This window comes from Heliangelus exortis, chromosome 1 (genome assembly GCF_036169615.1).
Source record: "Heliangelus exortis chromosome 1, bHelExo1.hap1, whole genome shotgun sequence".
NCBI lineage: Eukaryota > Metazoa > Chordata > Aves > Apodiformes > Trochilidae > Heliangelus > Heliangelus exortis.
In genome coordinates, this window is record NC_092422.1 from 154557867 (window position 1) to 154576728 (window position 18862).

Below are 18862 nucleotides of genomic sequence, written 5' to 3' on the forward strand. Positions count from 1 at the left end.
AATATTGCTTATAACTTTGTAGGGTTTAAGAGCAACTGTGAAGTCCTGTCCCAACTGCTGATGGACACTCGAGACCATTGTGCTTCTGCTTCCTCGTAGATGTTAAGTTTGAATCTGCCATCTGCCAAGCAATACTTTTTACAGAGAGATGGACCCTCATTTCAAATCTCAGAGGGAAAGATTTCAGGCAGGATATCATCAGACAGGAAGGAAAAAATGGATGGAAAATGCTAACCCTGTAATCCAAGGAAAATATAATGCAGGGAGCAGCAGGACAGTGAGAATACCAGCAGCTGCATGAATCAGGCACCTTGACAACTACTTGAGACCATGTGGATTCACCTCAGAACATCAGGAAGATGGGTTCAAGATCCTGCAGAGCTTGTGAGAAGTCAGATCTTTCTAATACTGCCTACAAAGAAATTTCTGTAAAGCAGGTCATCACCATGCAACAGAGCTGAGATCTTCTGTGATCTACAGGATCACTCCAAAAAAAGTGTTGCAGCAAGGCTTAGTAGCTCATTTGCAGCACCACAACTATAAAGCCATACTGCTTTCAGAGTTCACACTACCAACACCTACATGGTGTTTCACTGCAGGTTGTAAGTTTACAAAAGGCTTGGGGATGCCTTCACCACGCATAATGTCCCATTGCATGATGTAGACACTGTACACCAGTCTGCCCACTTGTGCCCATAAAACATGCACATTACCTGTAGAAAATGTACCAAAATTTTTTGTGGACTTTGTAAAGTCACTGATATTTCTCTTTCTTGAGAAGGTAACCTGATGTTTGAGAAGACCTGAAGGAGAGCAGAGAGGGTGAAATTGGTTTGTTTTAGTGCTAGAAGTTAGTGTCAGTATTATGGCATTCTTACATTTTGGATTTTTTTTTTTTTTAATGTGCTTCTTACATTTTTTGTTACCTGCTCTTTTTGAAGTGGCCACAATGAAATACCCTAACCCAAATGGATTTGCAGAAAATACCAGCCTGTTTCAGTTGTGCTCAGCAATCTCCTTTAGGGTTTTTCACCAAAACCCTTGACTTTTGCAGGAAAACCAACCCAGAATTAAGGACTATATTTCATTATAGAAATAGTCCTTAGTGAAGAGAATGTACTCTGTATCTGACCATTTTTTTTTCCTGCATTTTTATGGAATGCTAGGCTACTAGGGACCTCAAGGATCATCTGGTCCAACCTTTCTAGGTAGGAGCACAGTTTCAGTGTGATGTCCCAGCAAGCTGAATCTTAAAAATGATCAGTGTTGGGGAATCAACCACTTCCCTGGGGAGATTATTGCAAAGTCCGACTGTTGAGATACCAAGAGACACAAATTTTAATGCTGTCTGGCACCTTTCTCTCCTTTTCTCTCATTCCAGGATTACCTTGGGGCTTGCATAGTTCTGACTGCAGCTGTCACTTCCATCACTGAAGGGCCTAACTCGGGGTTTGTGGGGCTGGGTCTCCTGTATGCTCTGACGGTACGTACCAAGGCAAAGCATTGGAACTTTCAGGCCAACAGATTCATTTTCTGCTGTTTTAAAAAATACATATACACGATTATCTTCCAGCTTTCTTAATCTTGAAAAAAACCAGTTTTCCAAATAATGGACTCAAGCCAAAGTTTAGAGAGTTCAGGGCAACTTGGACTTGCTTCAATTTTTGTGAGCCAATTAAAAAAACACAACTATTCCCAGGCCCTGTGTGCTCCCAGGCAGAGCAGGAAAATTACAAATGCGTAAGAGGACTGCTGTGCATTCTGCTTTGCACAACACAGTGTTGCTTCTGCCTGTATATGACAAAACCTGTCCTAATATCACAAAGCCTGAAAATGCTATGCCATAGATTGTCATAACCCGGGTAATGTTTAACCAAAGACCAAATAAAATGATTGCTGAGAAACCAGACATGACAATTCTACTTTTGGAAGGAAACTACTCAGATGCCAAATATTGCCCACAAAATTTTTATGAACTGGGGGATTGGGACCTCTGGGGTTGGTAGACGTGGTTCATCATGAGAAGCAGCAGTAGGAAAGCATAGGAGATGGGGTTAGGGATGGTGAGATCTTGGTAGGACACGGGACAATCTGTTTTAACTGCATCATTATCACTGAGCTGTTTGAGCTGAGTCGTGGAGAAGTGTTTTAGTGCAACAGGTTTTAAAAGGCAGAGGGTGCATCATGGGCACAGAGTACAATCACCATAGAGAGCAGAAATATCACTGCATTAACCATGAGAGACAGGACAAAATCAGTATGATGATAATGGCAGGAAGAATTTTTTAAATTATGGCAAAAAGATAACTGTTTTATGGCACTTCTGTGAGGGGGGTGGGAATGGGTCTAATGCTGAGATTTGGCTTTGCATGTAAATTCTGGTGAACCCATAGTTACAATAGAACACTCTCAGCATCTGCTTTAGGGTGCCCTTAGATCCCCTTTGTGCAGCTGTTGCAGCACTGTGAGAATCTGCTAGAAGTTGAGAACCAGTCCCAGTGCTTCAGCTTCACTTTGAAAACATTCCTGGTAATCTTGCTTCATTAGAAGACATCTGGAAGAGCCAAAATGTCTGCATCATCCTTGGCTCCTTGTATTTAGTCTGCATTTGCAAACAGATCATTAGTGTAAATTAGCCATGTGTTGAAGTTTGGCATAGCAGAGGAAGAAAGATTGTAGTCATAAAGTGATTAACTGATCTCTCCTGCCCCATTATAAAACTGATGAAACTTGGACTGGAGATAGATCACTACCTGTGTAATGATTTAACACACGTTTTTTTAATCATTTCCTTTGGGAGCTAAGGGAGGGCTGACATCTTACCCTTGATGAGAGTCATTTTTTTGTACCAACATTGTATTTACAGTAGAAATCCATAAGATTATTCTCTCCCCTGGTATAAACACTGCCAACTCCCTTGCACAACCGTGATAAATGTTGAAATAATGGGCAGAGCCTTTCAGATGCCAGGCTCTGTTATCAGGTCTGCAGGATCTTTGATTGCAGCCTGATATTCTGTAAGCAGCAGTCATGCTGAGTGTTTACCTGCAAACATATCCATTTCCCTAACTTCCTGACTCAAAAGCCAGACACTGAAAGAACCTCTGAATAACAAAGAAAATACTTCACACTATCTCCTAGAATAACTCTATCTTAAGGGTAAAGCAAGCAACTAAGCCCTGTAAATTGACAACAAATGTTACTGCAGAATCTTAGTGAAAATTATTTACTGTATGCCTATTGCATCAGTATTAAGTAAGTGGAAAAAAGTGGAGCTTGGTGATTTATTCAGAATTATGTTCTTATTTTGCAGTTTCAGCAGTCTCCACAAATAAATGACAAAATCTTTCTCTGACAATGTTTGTGTGTAATATGTTTTCACTGTCTAAGTTAAGTTTCTAAACCTTTATTTAGGTTTGTAAAGTGTCTCAGTTTACAAAGGTACTTGGCAATCAACTGTACCTGATAAGATCAGCTTTTCTTTTTTTATATGACCACCTAAATAAAGACTTAGGAATGTTTGGGAAATGTTTAGCAAATTGCTTTACAATTTTCAGCCTTAAATAGTCAGTCCTGACTAGAGATCACTTTCAGTAAGCTACCGGGTATCATTAGACAACAAATTAGTAACTATAATCTTCTACATGTAATACCTTTACTATTGATAAAATCCTTTTGATTACAAATGGGAATAAAATCCAAGAAGGAAATACCACTGAGCTGATAAAACAGTTTTTCTCGTATGTTTCTATGCTAAGAAATTTCACATTTTCCAGAGAGGAATGAATTGCCTAAATATGCACAGAAGGCAACAGGAACAAAATGCCCATCAAATCTTTTCAATATATTTGGAAATAGTAAACTTTCTTAATCTCTGGTTGCAGTCTGAAAGATTAGAAAGTGAAACCTTTCCAAACACCACTTCTACTTTTTCCTCTTTGTGTTTTTAAAGTAGGTGCCTTTCAGTAATCAATACTGATTACTAGATGCTGAGAACCAGAGATTCCTTTAATCAGTCACATCTTCAGACTGTAGGTTCAATCTTTGCATAGTTGTGCTTCAAAAAAACAAGGATGAAAATACTGAGCACTAAATTACTATTTAAGAGTTGTTTCTGTAGGAGTATGACTGGCTTATTATATATTTGATGCTGTTGGCACTGAGTCTAGAATGGTTGCAATATCAATAAGAGACCCACTTCTCTGAGTCAGGCCAAAAACCTTTATAAAAAATTTATCCAACCTTTATTTGCAAACAGGTAAATGAAGAGACAGAAGGCTGAACCTTGTCTTTGTTTTTATTCTGTGATGCAGATAACCAACTATTTGAACTGGGTGGTGAGGAATCTGGCTGATCTCGAGGTGCAGATGGGTGCAGTAAAGAAAGTGCATAGCTTTCTGAACATGGAGTCAGAGAACTACGATGGCTACTTGGGTATTGCATTCTCATCTTTTTGTGTTTTAATGTGGAAATGTGAAAGCAAAGTAGACTTGGTCATGCAAAATGTATATGCCTCTTTGGCCAAAACTTGTTCTCATTGATATGTAGGAGCTCCCATAGATGTGAATGACAAGAACAGCCAAAGCAGCAATAAGATATGTAGCCCATACTACTTACTCAACATTAAAAAAAAATCCAACCAAATGCCAGGGAGACATAGCATGGTTCTGTAGTGCAATCAGAAAGTACCAGGCCACAGCTATGGATATGATGAACAAAATATCCAAATAGCTATTCAGAAAATGAAAATGTGGAACAAAACAAAAAATTACAAATACACTACAAGTCACATGCGTTGCAAGTAAATAGGGTCTACAGGGAAGGGGCATACTGGCAAAAAGTTCTCAGCAACTCTTTCCTGAACTGCACTTTGCTGTTTGTACTCCACATTTCAAATAATTTTTTACTGGTATTTTAGAAGTGCAAGACCAAAATGACTGCAGGTCAGAAATCCAAGTCCTTCAGTGTGGAGACAAAACTTGCCTGTGCATTTGCAAACCAGGGTGAATTATGAACTGTGATAATGTCAACAGCTCATGTTGTACAGCAGTAACACCATCCTTCCTTGGACTGCCCTTCCCGTGCCAGTTATTGACCGAAGAACATGTTAACACTGCTCTGACTCTACATACTTGTCTGCTTGTTTGGCTTTTCCCTGTTTCATTGCCAAGAGCCACTTTAGCATCTGCCCTCTCATCATATGTGTCAAGATCTGGAAGCTAAGTGCTAATATGCCCATCAGGAAGTCCCCAGATCTCCTTCAACAGGGAACTGGGATTCCATTTCTCAAGTGGTTTCAGGAAGGTGCCCAGGCAGGAGAGAGGGGAAAGAGAAATGTCATGAAAGGTGATCCTGTGATAGCATTAATTTTGGTTTGTTTTACTGTTAACTATTTCAGATCCCTCTCAAGTCCCAAAAGACTGGCCCCAAGAAGGGGAAATCAAGATTGAAAATTTGTGTGTCCGGTATGAGAACAACCTGAAGCCTGTTCTTAAGCATGTTAAGGCATATATCAAACCAGGACAAAAGGTATCATGTCTAGCAATTGCCTATCATCCTCCCTCTGAAGCAGATCCTTCCTTAGTGTCTATCCTTTTCTAGGGTGGCAGAAGAGAGTCACAACAATTAGCAGTGACAGAGGAATTATTTAGTCCTCTCTGTGGTCCCTGGGCATGGGTCAATGAGCAAGGAGGCTGTGAAGGGATCCAGCGGAAGTCCTATGAGGAAGGGCTGAGGGAGCTGGGGGTGTTCAGTCTGGAGAAGAGGAGGCTCAGGGGAGACCTCATCACTCTCTACAACTCCCTGAAAGGAGGTTGGAGCCAGGGGGGTTGGTCTCTTCTCCCAAGCAGCTACCAGTAAGACAAAAGGGCATGGACTTCAGCTCTGTCAGGGGAGGTTTAGATTGGATATTAGGAAAAAATTCTTTACAGAGAGGGTGATCAGGCATTGGAATGGGCTGCTCAGGGAGGTGGTGGATTCTCTGTTCCTGAAGGTTTTTAAAAAGAGACTGAATGTGGCACTCAGTGCCATGGTCTGGTAACCACAACGGTCATGGATCAAGGGCTGGACTTGATAATCTCAGAGGTCCTTTCCAACCTGGATGATTCTGTGATTCTGTGACTGCAAGTCTGATCTACAACTTCCTGCCCTAAGTAACATCATGATTTCTTTTGCAGGTTGGGATCTGTGGTCGTACTGGCAGTGGCAAGTCATCCTTGTCTTTGGCATTCTTCAGAATGGTGGACATATTTGATGGTTAGTTTTCACTGGCATAGGTTGTCACTCCTGACCTGCTCCCCTCTTATTTCTTCAGAAGAAGCAAGGAGACTTTTTGATAGTTTATATTCTGCCTCAGAGGATCCTTGGTTAGAACTGGCGTTCTTATGCCTGATCCTTCAAAGTGCAAAGTGTCCCATTGTGAATAGTGCTTGGTTCTTCCAGGAAATGTTAAGCACAGATTAGACTTCTAATTTTTTTTTTATACATTTCATTTTGCATATGCTCTGACAAAGCAATATGCCTTTTTACAGATATATATATATAGGAAGAAAGAATATGAAGCTCTCTGGAGCCTCTAAATTTCTCCCTAAAGAATAACTGCATTAACTTACTATAGCTGACAAAATATTAACACAATACAAATTAGACCTCAGTCCATTCCCTTGATATTAATTTTTTATTGTGGTTTCCCACAACTACATTAGAAACTGCCTTAAGGTTCTGGAAACATTTTGCTATGTTTTTACTCCTGCAGCATTTCACTCTCCCAGCTAATTGGCATGAACTGGTATGTAGCAATATCCACACTGTCTTTTATAATACCTTTATGTGTGTACTGTCCTGGGAATATGGAAACCCACAGGGAAGTCATCTTTTTTGCTTCAAAGATTTCCTTTATTCTAATTCGTCATTGTGTGTGAAATGTTTGCTAGGGAAACCTCAGTAGGATATGGGAGGATAAGTAAATTTAATGCAGTTAATACTGCTTTTGTTGTTGTTCTGTGCCTATGTTTCTATGGTAACAGGTTTCTGATTAATGACCAGGGTTCCTGGCTATATAAATAATGCAAACAATAATTATGTTTATGGTAACTTTAAGTTTCCTTCTATTTTAGTATTCTTTCTGTACCTTTTGTTTGTCTATTCCTCCTGTATCCCTGACTTTCCCAGTGGGAATGCCTAAGTTTTTTCTACTCAAGCTCTGTTTATCCTTTGTGCACATCTTTCTCTCTCTGCTAGACCTATATTTGGCCTCTATGCTGGTCCACTTCTGCATGGAGTCCTGGCTCTAACAAAAGTTACATAAAGAGTCATTTTTAAAGAGCCAGGATTTCATCCATTTTGTCCATCTTGGTACCTTATGTCTGTTATTTTTTAAAATTTGTATGTGTTCCATTTTGTTCCCCTACTCTTGCTTCTTTGTTCTTCAGTGTTTCCCTTTTCTTCCCCCCCCACACCCCAAGCCACTCAAACTACTTTTCATTTCTCTTCTCTCTTGCTTGGCTGCCCCTCATTACTCTCCTGGTTTCTGAGCTCCTCTCTAATTTACGTTTTCCCTTAGGCCTCCTCATCTGCTCTTTATTTTTTTCCCTGAACACCCTGACTTCTATCTAAAAAGGATTACCCTATTCCAATGGCATGCCATAATAATTTTTTTTTTCCATTAGTTCACCTCATCTTCTGATAACCCTCTCATGTCCTCAGTTGAGAAGAGAAAGAATTGCTCAAGTTTATGCAGCCACTGTTGTTTCATGATGAAATCTTATGACCTGATTTAGGCATTCTCCAAGTTTGAAAAAAATTCAACTTTGCACCTTACAGATGAAATCTTGGTTCCTCTGGCCATCTAATAAAAACATAAGACTATTGGTAGTCCAGCTAGCTGGGGATCAAGTCTCTCATTGGAGTAGGCCCACACAGAGTAACCTATAAAATGCAGCATCACAACAACTGGAAATGATGGAAAAGGGATACATGCACAGCTCTGACTACCCACATATTTGCCAGTTCCTGGTTAGGTTCTCACTGCTGGGAGATGGAACTGATGAACTTAATGTTAGATACTTCCCAGAGAGAAGTGCAGCTGCCCAGTGAAGTAACCCACAGGGAAACTGCACAAGTGAGCCTGATAAAAATACTCCTTACTGTACCCTCATTGGGTTTGCCCCGACCCATCCCTTCCCGACAACCCGGAGGAAGTTTGTGCATCCAGGAAAATTAGTAGGGTCAGTAGTTCCTGACTTTTGTTTTAGGATTCAAGGGAAAAGATTTTTCTGCCCTTCTCACCCTCTTTTACTCTTGTACGTTTCCCCCATCTCCCTTGCCTGAATGTCAGCAGTCAGCACAACATAAATCAGATTTTCAGATGAGATCCATATGCTCATTGACTTGAAGTAGTGACTAGAAAATAAAAAATCCTCTTATTTTACCAAGTATCCCAGCTGTTGCAGCAACGTGTTCTCAGGGAATGACCTACTATGTTAAGAGTGATTTATGTGACTGCTTCCAGTAATCTTACATTAGCAGACCAGTATGTGGCTAATTCACAACCAAATACTCAAATGAAACTGCTTTGCAGTAGAAAAACCTTTTTTTCTTTTTCCCTTTCTTTTTCTTTCTTTCTTTCTTTTTTCTTTTTTTTTTTTTGTTTGTTTGTTTGTTTGTTTGTTTTTGGGTTTTTTTGTTTGTTTTTTGTTTTTTTTTCTGATCTGCCTCTGTTTAAAACCTACCTCATTCCTTCTAGAGTTTGAAGGATAGTTTTTTATCCTGATTTATGAATTGCAGATACATTCATGAGGGTTATCAGAAGACAAGGTGAATTAATGAGAGAAAATTTATTAAGGCATGCAAAAGAAATTGTGCACCATCTCAAATTAGGTATCTTCCACAGCTATTAAAGGGAACAGAGAAAGGCCTGGCTGTGGCTAGTTACAGAAGTAGCTCTTGTTCTCACTATATTTGACTGCAAAGCTCAGGTTGTCCCATAATAAATTATCCTTCTGGTGCTATCATTAATCACATAGCATGGAAGCCATGGATTTCCTTTAAGGGAAAGTGAGGGGGGAAAAAAAAGGAAAGCAAGTCAACAGTGTCACTAAGAAGCTGGGTTCCCTCTGGCTGGCATTACTATGTACTCTTACCTTCCCCATGTTTATGTGACAGTGCTGAGAGGTTGCAGAGACACACAGCCTCACCCTCTGGAGTCCAGCCCAAACCATCTGCTTTTATCTTTCTGAGTGCTCCCCACAGCTCACATGCTTTGTGCAGTCCCCTCACATGTCTTCTGCGTGTTGTTTTAAACAGGAAGGATAGTGATTGATGGAATAGACATCAGCAAATTGCCTCTTCATACGCTCCGTTCCCGACTCTCCATTATTCTCCAGGATCCCATATTATTCAGTGGCTCCATCCGGTAGGTGAATGCCATCAGGGGGTGACAAGCAGCATTGCAGGGTGTGTTTGCAATGGGCACAGGGGGACAGGAAAGGATTAAAAAGGGAAGGAACCGTCCTAGTTCATCCCAGCTTATCTACACAGTCTGTCTAAGGGAAGTAAAGTCACATGCACAATGCCAAAATGTTCTTTTGCAGAAGACCTGAATGAGCGGTAATTGCAGTAATGAGACTCTTGCTGCCATTTTCTTTGTAGCTTTAATTTGGATCCAGAATGCAAGTGCACAGATGATAGACTCTGGGAAGCTCTGGAGATTGCTCAGTTGAAGAACATGGTCAAGTCATTGCCAGGAGGCCTTGGTATGTCTAAGTCAAGTCTCTGGGAACATATAACAGCAATGAAACTATGCATGCATGTAAACAGATACGTGGGATCTGTCACTCTAAACCATCATGTAGGAGCTGACAGGCACCTAATGAATATTCTGTCTCCATGCTAGAAAGAGTATTCTTACTTAGAAACTGAAGAGTAATCTGGTTTTGCACTCTTTGCAGAAAAACTCCTGAAGTACCTCAGCTTCATAGTGGGGGACTAGACAGCGAGAAGTTAAAAAGAAGCTTTATCTCTATTTCTTCAGCAGAAGCTGGCTCTGCCAGCAGAGCTGTAGTTCATGTCTAGAACACTGACAAAGCATTTTCTTTTATCATTCCAGATCTGGTTCATGAAAGAAACTTGAATATTTCCTTCCATATTAAGTGTTTTCATATTACTAAGGATATTATCCTGCATACCATATTTGCTAACTATATGTGCCAACTGTTTGCCTAATGATATATTGCTCCTTTCCCATGAGGCTGTGCTCACTTTTCTTGGTATCATTCCATTCCACAGCATTCAGTCAGGATTATGCTTATTGGTTTTTACAGGGATTTTGCTTGGAATGGTCCACAAGCGGAGCTTTGATGGTGCCCACTCAAAATCACTGGGCCCTGACACTATGCATATACAGCATTTCAGTGGTGCCACACACAAAGTAACTGGTTTTGTTACAGATGCAATGGTCACAGAAGGAGGTGAGAACTTCAGTGTAGGACAAAGGCAGCTCTTCTGTCTGGCCCGAGCCTTTGTCCGCAAGAGCAGCATTCTCATCATGGATGAAGCCACAGCATCTATTGACATGGCCACAGTGAGTATAGCCATCAGCATCATAGATACATGGATTTACCAGGAGAGGAAGCACCACCTTCCCTAAATGTCAGCCATGAGACCTCTTCAGCAGAGAAAACTGTCAGCTTTTTTTTCTCTCCTCTTGTGTTTACTTTCAGCGGGTTCTGTTGGTGTGGTGTGGGGTTTGATACCGACGGTGGGTGGAAAAAAAGATGAAATGGTTTAGAAAATCCCTGTGCGCAGATCAGAGATAGTATGGAATATAATCCTCTCTTATGTGCTTGAAGACACATAAAAGGATGAAGTAACTGAAGTAAGCCTTTTCCTTTGATAGGAAAACATTTTGCAGAAAGTTGTGATGACTGCCTTTGCAGACCGCACAGTTGTAACAATAGCGGTGAGTACCAATGCCAGCAGATGCTCTTTCCTCATGCCTCAGGCAGTTAATCTTGCCTTTGACCAGTTAACAATTACTATATAAAATTAGAAACATAACTAAATAAAACTAAAACACAAGGTCAGAGTATTCCCAGACACTAGAACTAGTCAAGACTCATACAATCAACCTGAAATTTTGCAGTGAATGCTATCTTGCAATGGGCCAATTTAAACCACTTGGATCGCGAGAAGGATATACAGAGAACTTCACCATCTCCAAGAAAATTTGCAGTCACTCTCACTAAGAAACCAAAACTGAACCCATGGGTTAAACTTTTATTGAAAGTTGTGTCAAAATCTAGATTTGAGATTTGTGTCTGAACTCTATGCATCATACGGTCTACAGTCATGGCATGAATTTATTAGAGGAGCTGAGATTTCAAAAGGTGGTTGATGTGGTTTCTTAAGTTGGGCTGCAATAAGCATCTTCTCCTTCAGTTGCCTGCCATTTAAATTTTCCTTGCCATCCAAATTTGTCCTTCTGACTGGAATCTCACTTTTCTTTTGCTTTGCCTTTCCAAAGCTGGTGTCTCAAGCAAAATGGCACAAATCAATATTTAGCTGTCCTCACAGAGCTGGCTTCAGTTCTTTCCTCTCTTCAGTCATGGCTGATCCTTCCTTCACACACCTAATTTTCTTTTCTCTTTTCCAGCATCGCGTGTCTCACATCTTGGATGCTGATATTGTCCTAGTCCTTTCTGAGGGTTTTCTAGTTGAATGTGACACTGCCTCAAACTTACTCCTCAAAGAGGACGGCCTGTTCACCACTTTGGTGAAGACTCACAAGTAGACCCTCTCAGTCCACACTGTTCACAAGACTTCTGGCTCTTTGGTAGTTATTTTTACCTCTTTAGTTTCCTTTCACCCTGCTTCCTTTCTACTGCACAACTCCTGAGATGACAGTGCAAGAAGGTGTTTATTGGGTCGTTTCTGGGTTTGCTGAATTTCATGACTATGTATGATAATCATATTCAACTAAAGCTTAGACAGGCACCTGACATGGAATCTATCATGTCAAAAGAATCCACCCCATAAAGTAATCCCTGACCTTCAGCCTGTATGGTGAAATATGAGACTTTTAGAGTTTGTCCTGTCTATACTTGACTGGCTTCATTCATACAGATAATTTAATTCCTGTTGCCTATAGGGCTAAACTATTGCCTGTAGCCCAAACAAATTTAATCTCAGAGGAAGCTAATGGATTTGCAGAAGAAGACAGCTCAGGAATGCCCTAAGATAGACAGACAGACAAAAGTGCAGAACAGACAGTTGAGGTACAGAGACCAAGGAGTGGAGCAGGATGCTAAGCCATCTGACAGCACAGGCATACCCAAGATGTTTCTTACCCATGTTTCCTAAAGAAGACATTTCAGCCATGCCATAGGATTTATTCCAACAGCTGGGATGTCCATAATGGCAATTAACTGACCAAAAGTGAAGTGCATACATAAATATTTTCAGACTTGGTGCCAGAAGCTGTGAAGTAATTGGAGATCTCTTCAGATTGAAGATGTAGTATAAGGACCTACTCCAAATTCCACTGTAAACAAGGATAGCCTTGCACCAACTTGGTATGCCTTGCATGAGGTCTCACTGCAGTGAGAATTATAATGAGAATTTTTGCTTTATTTTCTTCACGGCAGCATCGGGTTCACACCATCCTAACTGCAGACCTGGTCATTGTGATGAAGAGAGGGAACATTTTAGAATATGACACACCTGAGAACCTGCTTTCTCAAGAAGATGGCATCTTTGCTTCATTTGTCCGGGCTGACATGTGAAGAATTGCATGATGCATTTTAACAGCTTATTTTTAAACAAATTAAATGCAAATATTTTCTTCTTTTCTTTCTTTTTTTTTTTTTTTTGGAGCCTCTTTCTTCACACTTCCATCTTTCAAATTAATAAAAGTTATTGCAACACATGTATGCCTCAAAGCAATAAAAATATCACTTCATTCAAAAGCTGTAAAATTCACACACACACACACACACGCACACGTGGAGGCAGAAGTTTTTCTTTCCTGGGAATTTGGCCTTTTCCTTAGACTTTTCAGTGACTTTATTTTCTTTTATAGAGGGCAAAAGAATGCAATGCTCACACAAACTGCATATGCTGTGCTGGAACCAGCAACTGAATCGTGCAGTTTGTCAAGGAAACAAGAGATCCCCAGAAGCATTGTGTCTCCAGAGGGGAAAAAAAACAACAACAAAACCAAAAACAAATCTAAACCCATAACACTTTGGATAATCTCCTGAATTCCAAAGGCACAGACTTTGCTCTTCAAATTGTAATGGAGAAGCAGTGAGTGAGGGAAAGGAATTTCATCAGAAATGTCCTGTAGTTTGCACACTATAGTTGCCATAGTACTATTTTCAGTGCAATGGTGGCTTATCCCTGCAGTAAGCTCCTAAATTCATACTTCTTCTGCAGACTTTCTCCAACAAAAAATGCAAATCATCATAAAATTATGCATGCTTTGATAGGCTTATAGAGGAATTTTGTACAGTAACCTAAGAGTCTGTATTAGAATTAATCTGAATTTATACACTTGATATTAGCCAATCTTTTAAACATGTCCACTAAAATATTCTACTCAAACCAGCATGTAATTAGCCCACCATTAATTCTTTTGTATGTATTTAGTCCTTCATATTATTTTTTATCCTGGGACAACCTTTCTTTTCCTTTACCCATTTCTGGTGTATCTCTGAATTGGATCTAGTCCAAGTAAGTATGATTTTCAAATTACATCTGTATTCAAGAATTTAGGTGAAATATTATATATGTGTATATATATACACATCATATGGCTTTTAAAAGGTTGCCTGCACATTTAGTTAGATTCTGAACTATGACAACTGCCCAATGGGCACTAAACCTCCAGAAGGAGTTTCACAGACACTTCTAAGGACAGAGCTTGAGACATCAGCTTCACAAGTATGCAGCCTCACAATATGATTCTTCTTCATCTATTGTCATAAGATATAGGAAAAACACAAAGTGCACTTAAGTCTGTTTCTCATGTAATGAATGTAAAGCACAGTACTTGGCAAAAAAATATGCTATGAGTTTTGGAGAAGTTGGAGGACTTAAAATTGGGTTTACATTTAGTGTAGTGGTGCAGAAATGATACTGTGGTTTATCTTTTTTTTTTCATCTTATCTATTGGAAATAAAAGCTGTGTGACACAATTAAACAAAAAAAAAAATCATAATTTTATGAACATTTTATGAAGGGAAGTTCTTCTGTGATTTCCCTGTCTACTGCTGTGAAAAGGTTTTGCTCTTTTCTGTATTAATTCCCTGTATTGAACTTTGTCATACAAAGAAAATTTTAAAAAATAAAACAGATGTTTACAGCAGAAGTGCATGTTGTTACACAGATTTCATAGCCAAAGGGCCAAAATAATTCTTGATTTAATTCCATTATCTTCAGTGAAAAACTAATTGGCATCATTGCTGTCAGGCTAAGTCAGTATGAAGATGAAGTACACATAACTTCGATTATCTGCATATCTTTGATGATGCTGCAATCCTAATTAATTTCAAGTGGTGCCAACTAGTTAAATGAGATGCCAGTTCCCACTACATTAAGTGTCTGCCTTGAGCCTGAGATTGTGTCAGATGCTTTATAACACTTGAGAGGGCAAATATTTAGTGATTTTTTCTCCTTACATATGTCTCAGAGCCATGACAGCAAAAAGAAAAAACCTTTCTTTGCTCCTCCATCCTTCCAGAGCAACAGAACTTGGCACTGCCATTGAAACACATAGGAAAGAAACTATGTTGTAGGCTGAGAAAAAACTACCAGCATGCTTTTTTCATTCTGATGAAAATGTGGGGGGAATATTTGCCCTAGCATTACATTAACCACGATCAAAGTGTTTGATGTTGCTGTAGAATGTCCCTCAGCTGTCTTGAAGGTTTAAAAGCACAGTTTTAGTCCTAAAGCAATGAATCCCATTCAATGTACATGAAACCCATGAGAGAAAGCAAACATAAACCAGCTGCTAAGACACTCCAGATGTCCTTGCATTATAGCCACTGTACATGTGCTGTTACATACTCACCAAGGGCTTAGGCTGAACTTTGCTTTTTTGTGTTTTCATCTAATGGAGGAGTCTGTTCCCAACAGTTGCACAGCTGTTTTGTTACTAACAAGGATGAAGTCTTTGAAATAAATTTCTCTTAATTTCATGCAAAGGTTGAAAAGCATCCCCTTTAGAAACAGTTTCCTTAGGCTGTGGGACATACATGGTAAAGCAAACATCAGCCTGGAGATTTGGCTTCTTTGACTCTTGTCACACTCCACTTCTGCTGGTCAGACCTTTGTTTTCTTGACACAGCCTTCCTGCTATTTTTCCTTCATCTTGTTATCTTATACCCTCTTTGAGGCTCATGCTTGTATCCCTGAGTGCTCCTTATTCTGCCTGTGGCCTCCCACTCCTTCCTGATTTAGCTCTGCACCCTCTGCTCTGTTTCCTCTCTGACAGCTCTGAACTCAGTCTCCTCTCCCCTGTCCTGGCTTTCTCTAGCTTTCTTTCATAACAGCCCTCCTCTTCAGTGGGATACTTACTCTAGTGTCTTCATATTTTGGGACTGTGTGGGGTTTTTTGTCCAAGATTTAACTAAACATGCTTTCAGTGTTACAATATTATGTACTAGAACTATTAAGTTCTTCCTTTTACAAAGGAGCTTTGAATGCAAACCCTGGCCGTGGGTTTTTTAAAAACTTTTCTTTTTAACTATGCACACAGGAATAGTGTTAGAGTTAGGCAGCCATTGGTTAGGGTTAGGGTTAAATATTTCTCATATAATAGATTGTTTGAGTTAATGAGTTGTGCCCTTGTTGCTTCCTAAAGCATTGGGCTTTCGTGCTCTCTGTAGGAATAGATTCAGATACATTCACATGCCATCTGCTAATGTGCCATGAGAAGCCTAAGGAAATTCACTTTTACACCAAATCACACATATATCAAACACAAGTTATGTAGGCATTTTTCACAAAGGGACGTATACTTCATTTGAGGAAAACAGCTACTGGTTTAAAAAAAGCAGTGGGCATGGGCCATATTTTCATTATTTTGTTTTCATTCTGTAGAGGCAGAAGTCAGAGCATGTTTACTGAGTGAGCACTATGGTCCAGCATCCCCAGTGGGAGACAGACAGTAAATCAGTTCTAAAATATTTAGTGCAACCACAGTGCTTCTTTTTAAAATCTCTCTGGAGTAATGATTCTCCCAAAAATATGTTTAAAAGCAAAAATTAATTCTGCACATTTACTATTTTATATCTTCACGTAGTACCTTTTGGAAGGCTAATTTAAAATAAAAATATGTCATGCAAATTCTCTGATATCTCAGTGATGGAATGTGAACAGCTCCTAAATTTCTTTGGAAATATATCCTTTCAAAGGCAAAACTAAGCAAGCACTGAAGAGTCTGAAAACAAAACTGTAAATCAAATTTTTCATTGCTATGCAAACATCCCAGTCATTTCCATGTTTTGGTTGTTGTTTTTTTTTTTTTTTTCTAACTGCTCTGCTTTTTCTCTACCAGAACTGATCTCTGTGTGGAACTGTGGGGAGAGATTATCAGGTTTTCAAACGATCAAAAAATTGTTGTGAGGCAGAAGTTCTCTGACTTACAAATTAGCAATGTACTTACACTGTTTTGACAGAACAGCTTAGAATATTGGCTTGTATGAAGCTGTGGATTTCTGGGAAGCTTCCAAATGTAATCCTTCAAGAGAAGGGTGATATATAGAAAAATCATAATCTAATTACTAATATTAATTATTCACCATTGATAGTGTCTGTCTGCTGCTAGACACTAAGCATGGAAAAATAACAGACATTCCTGGCAGGAGCTGCTTCTCAAATATAATAAGACACATTCTAAAGAGCCTATGAATAACCATATATATATATATATATGTGCACACATCTGAGATTTTTTTTAAAATCTATTTGGTGCAAGATGCCCAGGGCATTCACTCCAATCTATGTATGTTAGTCCATTTTATATATAAACACAAGGGTATACACTCTTCCAAGAAAAGGTATAAATAAGTAGTGAACTGTGCCAGCTAGCACTGCCCATTAGAGTGTCTTATAGCTATTCTCATGACATTTCTTAACTCTTCTTTTAAGTTACTTCAGTGTTTTCTGGCTGTACCAGCTTATATCCATAAATACCACTTAAATGTCCAATAAAATATTTAACCATGTAACTAAGGAACTAATGCAGCTTAATGTGAATGACATGATTCAGAACTACCACCCTTTAGTCTCACTGTTACAAATGCCCCAAAGCAGCATATTCTTTAAAAAGCAGAAAATTAGAGGTTCTTATTTAATGGTTATATGTGTTTTTATCATATGTGCTAGAGCCAAAATTCTATTACACTACTCTTGAGGCTTCTGGCTCCTCCTACAGAAGAGGAATAAGCACAGTTTGAATAAGATTGAATGAGAAGCCCTCAATACCCTCAATACCTGACTTTGTTGCTCCAGATGCCACTAGAAGAAGATATGAGAAATGGTAGCTATCATTTGTCTCAGCAGCAGGAATACACTCCCTCTCCTGTTTCCTGGGATTTTATGCCTCTAACACTTTGTCACCTGAGGCAGCTTCACCTGTTCCCAAACCAACTTTTAGGCTACACTGCTAAATAAAACAGGGAAAGTGGCACAGCCAACGAAGCTCTGTGTAAAGCTTTGATTGGAAGCTCTGAGACTCTTCTGATCTTGAGAATAAATCAAATATTTGGAGACCTCTGCTGTTTTGAGTGTAGTCTGCCATAGGTAGACCTTTGGAGAAAAGGAAGATGCTAAGGAGTCAAAGCCTCATTTACCTTTTTCCCGGTGCCTTAGTGATATGAAGAACAGCATTGAAGCTTTCCACCAGTTGATCCTAGCTGGAGGAAGCCACTTTGTCCAGATGCTTAGGAGCTTATAGGAAGGCCTCCTACACTGTGGCTTGACCTGTGAGTGAACTTACACCATTTGATGCCTCTGATGATGGATCATAAGCATTGAGAGAAGAAAGAGAAGCATTCAAGTGTCCACCAGCTAGAGGAGGTAAAGAGTTCATGCCTACTCAGCCTATTCAGAGGTTGATCTGTCCCATAAACTCAGAAATGGAAATCATCATGGACAGATGGATCAGCAGCCAGTTTTTCCCTGATCAGCAGATCAGGGAAATAGCCAGCAAGACAGAACTCAAAAGTACCTACAAGGAAGAAAACCCCATCCAACTAGCAATACAGCTTGGGATTTTTTCCAACCACATTCAGCCTACTTAAAAAGTGATTTATGACCTTTCCATGAATTACAGCACAGGGCACACACAAAAAATAATCCTGAACTGGTCTCTTCCCAGAGCCTTAAAAGAAACTCCTGTTCCAGGAAGAGGCACTTAGCATGACAGATATGCCTCAAGGCATCAGGTATCAGAAGAAGGCTGTTCCACTGTGACTATTCCATCTCACCTTCTAGCACAGACTTAGGTAAGTCCCAGACAGTACAGTGACAGTACAGTATTTCTGTACTTTGAGCTAAAGCACAGCTAAACTGAAGTATGTGGGACCTAATATCTACTGGGAAATGAGAGGGTTATTGAGCTTTGCTGGTCAGATATACTATGACCTACAAGATGGATGTGTAAAAGCAGTGCCAGCATTCCTGATCAGAGGCATGGTGATAGGCTGAGTCTCTGTAGCACTGAGGCTCAGCAAAGGGCAGTTTTTTGTTTTCAGCTTGCACTATAGATGAGATTTGGGAAGAAACAAACACACAGCTAAAACTAAGACAAAGATAGGGAGATCAATAAGTAGTGTGGGGCTGCAAGAAATCTTGCTGG

General features: G+C 39.7%; 1 protein-coding gene across 10 annotated transcripts in view; it reads left to right on the forward strand.

Annotated features, from left to right (window-relative positions):
* ABCC9 (ATP binding cassette subfamily C member 9) overlaps window positions 1-14359 on the forward strand; it is a 73890-nt gene extending 59531 nt beyond the window's left edge. For 7 of the 10 annotated variants that reach the window (XM_071733130.1, XM_071733133.1, XM_071733136.1 and 4 more), the window contains 9 exons: window positions 1382-1483; window positions 4314-4434; window positions 5399-5529; window positions 6177-6255; window positions 9304-9412; window positions 9649-9752; window positions 10446-10579; window positions 10895-10957; window positions 12642-14359. In XM_071733130.1, the coding sequence (XP_071589231.1) occupies window positions 1382-1483; window positions 4314-4434; window positions 5399-5529; window positions 6177-6255; window positions 9304-9412; window positions 9649-9752; window positions 10446-10579; window positions 10895-10957; window positions 12642-12779 (981 nt within the window). In that variant the 3' untranslated portion in view covers window positions 12780-14359. Of the gene's footprint in view, window positions 1-1381; window positions 1484-4313; window positions 4435-5398; window positions 5530-6176; window positions 6256-6754; window positions 6788-9303; window positions 9413-9648; window positions 9753-10445; window positions 10580-10894; window positions 10958-11650; window positions 11831-12641 lie in introns of those variants that run through there. The other 3 variants (XM_071733131.1, XM_071733135.1, XM_071733139.1) reach the window with 2 other exon arrangements.
* The last annotated feature ends 4503 nt before the right edge of the window (window positions 14360-18862 follow it).